Source organism: Erinaceus europaeus, chromosome 12 (assembly GCF_950295315.1).
Source record: "Erinaceus europaeus chromosome 12, mEriEur2.1, whole genome shotgun sequence".
NCBI lineage: Eukaryota > Metazoa > Chordata > Mammalia > Eulipotyphla > Erinaceidae > Erinaceus > Erinaceus europaeus.
Window position 1 is genome coordinate 63,870,525 of NC_080173.1, and position 8,963 is coordinate 63,879,487.

At 41.9% G+C, this 8,963-nt stretch overlaps 1 protein-coding gene across 1 annotated transcript; it reads left to right on the top strand.

Annotated features, from left to right (window-relative positions):
- The first annotated feature begins 7,767 nt into the window (after positions 1-7,767).
- Positions 7,768-8,712, top strand: LOC103125361 (olfactory receptor 4D2-like). The gene has a single exon (XM_007536135.1). It carries the CDS (start codon positions 7,768-7,770, stop codon positions 8,710-8,712), a length of 945 nt encoding a protein of 314 aa, XP_007536197.1.
- The last annotated feature ends 251 nt before the right edge of the window (positions 8,713-8,963 follow it).

Here is an 8,963-nt window from a genome sequence, read left to right on the forward strand (position 1 = left end):
TAAGAATTTCCCCAACAACAAAAGTCCTGGACCAGATGGCTTCACAAACGAATTCTACAAAACTTTCAGGAAACAGTACCCATACTTCTTAAGCTTTTCCATAAGATTGAAGAAACAGCAATACTCCCTTCCACCTTCTATGAAGCCAACATCACCCTGATACCAAAAGCTGATAGGGACAGACCAAAAAAGGAAAACTACAGACCAATATCTCTGATGAACATAGATGCCAAAATATTAAACAAGATCTTGGCCAACCAGATACAGCAACATATCAAAAAGATTGCTCATCACGACCAAGTGAGATTCATCCCAGGAATGCAAGGTTGGTTCAACATCCGTAAGTCAATCAATGTCATTCACCACATCAATAAAAGCAAAGCCAAAAACCGCATGATTATTTCAATAGATGCAGAGAAAGCCTTTGACAAAATCCAACACCCATTCATGCTCAAAAATCTACAAAAAATGGGAATAGATGGGAAATTCCTCAAGATAGTGGAGTCTATATATAGCAAACCTACAGCCAACATCATACTCAATGGACAGAAGCTGAAAGCATTCCCCCTCAGATCGGGGACTTAGACAGGGCTGTCCACTGTCACCATTACTCTTCAACATAGTATTGGAAGTTCTTGCCATAGCAATCAGGCAAGAGAAAGAAATCAAAGGAATACAGATTGGAAGGGAAGAAGTCAAGCTCTCACTATTTGCAGATGATATGATAGTATACATAGAAAAACCTAAAGAATCCAGCAGAAAACTACTGGAAGTTATTAGGCAATATAGCAAGGTATCAGGCTACAAAATCAATGTACAAAAATCAGTGGCATTTCTCTATGCAAACACTAAAACTGAAGAAGAAGACATCCAGAAATCACTCCCATTTACTGTTTCAGCAAAATCAATCAAATACCTAGGAATAAAGTTGACCAAAGAAGTGAAAGACTTGTATGCTAAAAACTGAGTCGCTACTCAAGGAAATAGAAACTGATACCAAGAAATGGAAAGATATCCCATGCTCATGGATTGGAAGAATAAATATCATCAAAATTAATATTCTCCCCAGAGCCATATACAAATTTAATGCAATACCCATTAAAGTTCCACCAAGCTTCTTTAAGAGAATAGAACAAACACTACAAACATTTATCTGGAACATGAAAACACCTAGAATTGCCAAAACCATCTTAAGGAAAAGAAACAGAAATGGAGGCATCACACTCCCAGACCTTAAACTATATTATAAAGCCACCATCATCAAAACAGCATGGTACTGGAACAAAAATAGGCACACAGACCAGTGGAACAGAATTGAAAGCCCAGAAATAAATCCTCACACCTACGGACATCTAATCTTTGATAAGGGGGCCCAAAGGATTAAATGGAAAAAGGAGGCTCTCTTCAATAAATGGTGCTGGGAAAACTGGGTTGTAACATGCAGAAGAATGAAATTGAACCACTTTATCTCACCAGAAACAAAAATGAACTCCAAATGGATCAAAGACCTAGATGTCAGACCAGAAACAATCAAATACTTAGAGGAAAGCATTGGTAAAACAGTTTCCCACCTACACATCAAGGACATCTTTGATGAATCAAATCCAATTGCAAGGAAGACTAAAGCAGAAACAAACCAATGGGAGTACATCAAATTGAAAAGCTTCTGCACATCCAAAGAAACTATTAAACAAAGAGACCCTTCACAGAATGGGAGAAGATCTTCACATGCCATACATCAGACAAGAAACTAATCACCAAAATATATAAAGAGCTCAGCAAACTTAGCACCAAAAAAGCAAATGACCCCATCCAAAAATGGGCAGAGGATATGAACAAAACATTCACTTCAGAGGAGATCCAAAAGGCTAACAAACATATGAAAAACTGCTCCAGGTCACTGATTGTCAGAGAGATGCAAATAAAGACAACATTGCAATACCACCTCACTTCTGTAAGAATGGCATACATCAAAAAGGACAGCAGCAACAAATGCTGGAGAGGTTGTGGGGACAGAGGAACCCTTTTACATTGCTGGTGGGAATGTAAATTGGTACAGCCTCTGTGGAGAGCGGTCTGGAAAACTCTCAGAAGGCTAGACATGGACCTTCCATATGATCCAGTAATTCCTCTCCTGGGGTTATACCCCAAGGAATCCATAACACCCAACCAAAAAGAGGTGTGTACTCCTATGTTCATAGCAGCACAATTCATAATAGCTAAAACCTGGAAGCAACCCAGGTGCCCAACAACAAATGAGTGGCTGAGAAAGCTGTGGTATATATACACAATGGAATACTATGCAGCTATCAAGAACAATGAACCCACCTTCTCTGACCCATCTTGGACAGAGCTAGAAGGTATTACGTTAAGTGAGCTAAGTCAGAAAGATAAAGATGAGTATGGGATGATCCCACTCATCAACAGAAGTTGACTAAGAAGATCTGAAAGGGAAACTAAAAGCAGGACCTGACCAAATTGTAAGTAGGGCACCAAAGTAAAAACCCTGTGGTGAGGGGTAGACATGCAGCTTCCTGGGCCAGTGGGGGGTGGGAGTGGGTGGGAGGGATGGGTCACAGTCTTTTGGTGGTGGGAATGGTGTTTATGTACACTCCTAGTAAAATGTAGACATATAAATCACTAGTTAATTAATATGAGAGGGGGAAAATTAATTGTATGTCTCGAAGTTTTTCAAAACACAAACTGAATCTTTTCTCAGTATATGCATTCTAATTGATATGCAGACTCTCTCAAAAGTCTAGACCAAGTAGATCAGAAGCAACCAATAGCACAGCTATATACAAGATACTGGGTACTGTACAGCAAACCCTAACAAAAGGACTTTTCAAAGTTAACCCAATTACCAAATAATGTGATGATAACATTAACTATCGATTGTCTTTTTGAACCCTAAGACAGCAGGAACCTCACATCTCCACTGTAGAGCCTCTACTTCCCCCAGTCCTGGAACCCTTGGATAGGGCCCACTTTCCCGTATGCATCTCCCAATCCATATCAAATAATATTGCATCTGCCGATCACAACCTAACCAACACAAAGATTGCCATCTCAACATGCTTTACTTCAGACTGTGTCCAGAGACTTCACGTGTGGAATGACAACCCTTCAGCTCCATTACTCGGGTGAGACCTTTCCTTTTATAGTACACTCTAATTTCATCTCAGGTGGTTCACTTTCTAACAAAGTCCCAAAACCTAGATATACACCAGTTTCTGTGAGAGAGAGCATATGTTCACATGTATCCATAAACTACTGCAAAATATATACCTGAAAGCAGGACTACACTAGAGTTTGCAGTGAGTACCTCCCTAACACTTCCTCTCCACTATTCCAAGCTTTGGGTCCATGATTGCTCAACAATTTGTTTGGCTTCGTATGTTAACTCTCTTTTCAGTCACCAGGTTCCAGATGTCATCAGGATGCTGGCCAGGCTTCCCTGGACTGAAGACCCCACCAATGTGTCCTGGAGTTCAGCTTCCCCAGAGACACACCCTACCTGGGAAAGAGAGAGGCAGACTGGGAGTATGGACTCACCAGTCAACACCCATGTTCAGCGGGGAAGCAATTACAGAAGCCAGATCTTCTACCTTCTGCAACCCACAATGACCCTGGGTCCATGCTACCAGAGGGACAGAGAATGGGAAAGCTATCAGGGGAGGGGGTGGGATATGGAGAATGGGTGGTGGGAATTGTGTGGAATTGTACCCCTCCTACCCTATGGTTTTGTTAATTAATACTTTCTTAAATAAAAAAAGAAGTAATAAATATTAAATAATGTAAAAAAAACAACCCAAAAAACCAACCAGACACAACACAACCCATATTTAAATTGGAAAACTATAGTGGTTACCTAGCAGGGAAAGGGAGGACACAGATTTTCAGTGATGGGGAAGATGTGAAATTCTAGTCCTATCACTAGTAATACAACATGGGTTGCAGGATAGATTTAATATCTCAAGTTCCCTAACTTCCTAGACCATAGTCCTAAGCACAAATATTAATTTTTTCCTACTAAATATTTAATACTTTAGATTTACAACATGATCAAGCTCTGATAAGGGGATTAAATTGTTCATGGAGTCTAAAAATGTATCTGAAAATATAGCTTTGTAAGCATCTAAATCAACTACAGCTTTAGGCCAGACAGATCAAGAACTTTTGGCCTTGTAACTATTTAAAATACAAAGAGGTTCAGATACCACTAAAAGGGTTCAAAGCATAGTGAAGTCAAGTATATTAATATAGATACTAACCATGGGATTATCATAGAAAACAACCCCCCCCAACTAGCTGGTTATAATAATAATTAATTGTTGATATTTTATCTCTTTCTAAGACTATAAGAAACCCCTTGCATTCTCTTTAAGACCCTCGTTTCTCTTAGTCCTGGTACCTCTTGGATATGCCCATACTTCTTGAAATGCCTTCTCTATGATTCCTTACCACCATACCACCTCTGTTGCCTTCAACCAAATTGCTACTGGTGCTGCCACCCCAGATTATGTTGCTACTGAAATCCTACTTCTTCTTCTAGCGTTTGCCTGAAATCCTACTGTGGACTGTAACCAGAGATACTGAGCTTGAGAAGTTAACCTCACAACTCTTCAAATCTGGTGAGACCTTTCCTAACACATGGGACTACCTACATCCACATTAGATGGCACATCATTTAACTGAGTAACAGATACCAGATTAGGCTAGGGTTTAGGGTACTGGATATAGGTGTACACATATCCATAAACAAGGGCAATTAAATAATTCAACATCAAAGTGCTCAATAATAGTTGAAGTGCCTAAAGAAGGCATCATAAATTCTGTAATTGATTGGACTTAGACCAAATTAGCTGGGCAGCCTAGCAGAAAGGCCCAAAGAAGACAGATCTCCAAAACCTAATTCTGGCTGGGCTCAACAACTGATACTTATTGCCTAAACAACTGAGAGAAAATCTAAGATCATTAGACAAAGAGAGGATTACAAAAGCTAGATAAGGGCAAGAGACTGGCCCACTTAATAATAGCCCGTTTGGTCAATATCACAGCACCTCATCAACTGGGGAATCCTAGTTAGGGAATCCTTGGATTTCCATACACATATGATGAGCCTAGACCTCTAAAGGGTCCCTCTCTCCACTACCACTGGTTGCTTCCATAAGCAACAGCGTCTTGTGGGCCCTCCCTTTACCATAAAGCAATGAGGGTAGGGATAGCCCTAGTCTCTGAAGGGAGGCTGGGGGTACCTTGCCCTGCCACTTGAAAAAGACTGGTCCTGAAATGAGTGCAGCCTGCAATGTTCCTCAGATGTCACCATGAGCTATAAACTCAGACCAATAGGGACTCAGAGGTTATACAGGCTCTGGTGCTTAATATATATATCCTGGAGCAGATGGATGAAGATAGTTAATTTTAGCCACAGAAAAAAATTTTTTTTCAACAACAGGAATTATTCCCTGCCCTAATCCAACTTTCTAGCCCTTTTCTCTACTCTGACAACCTTCTCTCAGACAATATTCTTATCTAACCTCAGGCTAGCTATCAGACTCAAGCAAAACTACCATACTTGTGTGCCCCCAGGAACATGCCTAAAATGGTTTTCCTAGCTTTCTTCTACCCTAAAATCCCTAATCTCATCTGCTGTAATCCTACTTTTTGGTTTCTATTCATTAACCATTTTGTCTCAGGCTAGGTCATGCCACCTTCCAGACAACAAGTAACAGATGCTACCATGACTCCATCCCGACTTCTCTGAGCAGATGATCTCACAAATGTGTCCTGGACCCTCACATCTCCAGAGCTCTGGTCCACTAAGGAAAGATAGAAATAGGCTGGGGGTATGGATAAATCTGTCAACGCCCATGCTCAGTGGTGAAGCAGCTATAGAAGCCAGAATTCCTACCTTCTGCTCCCCATAAACAACATTGATCCATGACCCATACCCCCAGTCGGGGAGAAGTGATAGGATGAAGATAAGAGGGCTCTGAACTCCAGCTCCATCAGCACCCAGAGAGAGAGAAGGAAAAGGAGAGGGACATATGGAGGTAGTTATGTTGTCATGAGTGGCTTGAAGGAGAAGAGAGTATTGAATCAGAAAAAGCAGGGGCACCTATGTTATAAATGTGGACAGATAGTTGTAGAAATGATGGTTGGCCCATGTCTACAACCTTAGGGGAACTGTGGTGGATTGCAGTGGGGAGACTGAAGATTCAGAACTCTGGTGGTGGGAATGGTGTGGATTCAAATCCCTGTCTACATGTAATTCTGTAATATAAAAATAAATTTAAAAATTGATAAAAAAGAATACTAACATTATACAGATGAAGCAAATAGAACTGGATGGGGTGGTACATCATAGTGTCTGGTTGCAGGATAGTAGACAAGGCCTACAGAGTAAAAAGTTTCCATTGTAGTAATCAAGTATATTTCCACCTATTACACTCCCTACATAAAGGTCAACTGAGTTTAGAGGTAAATAGACTTTAGAAGTGAACTATCACATCAGTGGTTATCAGAGTCTGCTTCCCAGAACAGGAATATAAGCATTAATTGAGAAACTATTATGAATGCACATTCTTAACACACCAGTAAGATCTCTGATAGAGAAAGTGTGGGATTTAATTACACCATTCTGAAGCGCAAGGATCGGCATAAGGATCCCAGTTCGAGCCCTGGATCCTCACCTGCAGGGGGTTGCTTCACAAGCGGTGAAGCAGGTCTGCAGGTGTCTGTCTTTCTCTTCCCCTCTCTGTCTCCCCTCCTCTCTCCATTTCTCTCTATCCTATCCAATGGCAACAATAACAATAAGGCAACAACAATGGCAGCAAAAGGGAAAAAATGGCTTTCAGGAGCAGTGGTTTTGTAGTGCAGGCACCGAGACCCAGCAATAACTCTGGACACATGCACACAAAAAAAATCCTCTAGGTGATTCTTTCAAGAATAGGAGTCACTGGTTTGAAAAGTATGTTCTTCTAAAACTCTCAGTGATTTTGTTTCTTTTGAAGACACTCTTATTCTTTTGGGTCTTGATCTGAAAATCCTATATCCTACCAATTCCTCAATTTTCATTTTTCCTTTGTGTATTTGGGCTCCAAAGGAGATTTCACAAAGAGGTAGGTGTGTGTGTGTGTGTGTGTGTGTGTGTGTGTGTGTGTGTGTGTGTGTGTGTGTGTGTGTGTTAAATTCTGAGACACTTAGATACTTTTTAACAACTCCCACTGTTCCTTTGCCCCAGTGGTAATCAGTCCAGCTCTGCTTCCTGAGCCCAATCCAATGGTTTCTCCCTGAGGATAATTTGTCTCTCTCTAGGGTTATATCCATTGTTGTGTATGTGATGTATGGGCAGTGGCTAGGAAACTAACTGTAGAAAAGCATTCTCTAAGAAGATGTAAGACCTGACGTCTCTTTCCTACTATGGGTTGAAGGAAAGTAAGAGACTAGATTTCTCTCACCTTCTGGCAAATCAGCTGTAATAAGGATTCAGAAACACCTGTCAAGGATGGAGAAAATGAACAGGTGACTTAGACTTGATGGCAGTGAGTTTACAGTGTGAGGAGCACAGCAAATGTGATATGTCTTAGATTGTTCTGAGAATCCAGATGTTTAACAGCCTAGTGAAAGAAGTCATTAAATCAGTAACTCTACTATGGTATTCAATGAGGATAATGTTCACTTGGACTACTTGGTTTGAGGCCCTGAGAGCCTGAAGTGACTTCATGTATGGTTCCTTCTCTTTAGGTGTGTGGAATAGACACCATGGACCCAGAAAACCTTACGTGGGTGTCAGAATTTGTCTTCCTTGGGTTCTCACATGATTGGGGGCTCCAGCTTTTCCTATTTCTGCTGTTCTTGTTTGTCTACACCAACACTGTCCTGGGAAACCTCCTCATTGTGGTCACAGTCACCTCAGATTCTCGACTCCACACACCCATGTATTTTCTGCTTCGAAACCTGGCTATCATAGACCTCTGTTTCTCTTCTGTCACTGCCCCAAAGATGCTGGTGGACTTCCTCTCTGAGAAGAAGACCATCTCCTACCAAGGTTGCATGATCCAGCTTTTTTTCTTCCACTTTCTGGGAGGTGCCATGGTCTTTTTCCTTTCAGTAATGGCCTATGACCGGCTTGTGGCCATCTCCCGGCCCCTCCACTATGTCTCCATCATGAACACTCAGCTCTGTGTGGGACTGGTGGTGATGGCCTGGATGGTGGGTTTTGTTCATTCCATATTCCAGCTGGCTCTGATGCTCCCTCTGCCTTTCTGTGGTCCCAATGTCCTGGATAACTTCTACTGTGATGTCCCACAGGTGCTGAGACTTGCCTGCACAGATACTTCCATCCTTGAGTTATTCATGATCTGCAACAGTGGGATGTTGGATATTATCTGGTTCTTTCTCCTCCTGATCTCCTACTCAGTGATCCTGGTGATTCTCAGATCTCATTCAGAGCAGGCAAGAAGGAAAGCAGCTTCCACCTGTACTACCCACATCATTGTGGTGTCTATGGTTTTCATTCCAAGCATTTACCTCTATGCCCGGCCATTTACCTCTTTCTCTATGGACAAAGCTGTGTCCATCAGCCACACAGTCATGACCCCCATGCTCAACCCCATGATCTACACCCTGAGGAACCAGGAGATGCAGGCAGCAGTGAAGAGACTAGGGAGACACCGAGTGGTTTGTAAAAGGAGTGACGATGGGTAGGTCATGTCTCCCTGGTTTTGTTTTTGCCTTATAAAATGGAGAACTGGGAGTCGGGCGGTAGCGCAGCGTGTTATGTGCACTTGGCGCAAAGCGCAAGAACCGGCTCCCCACCTGCAGGGGAGTCGCTTCACAAGCGGTTAAGCAGGTCTGCAGGTGTCTATCTTTCTCTCCTTCCTCTCTGTCTTCCCCTCCTCTTTCCATTTCTCTCTGTCCTATCTAACAATGAAGACATCAGTAACAACAATAATAAC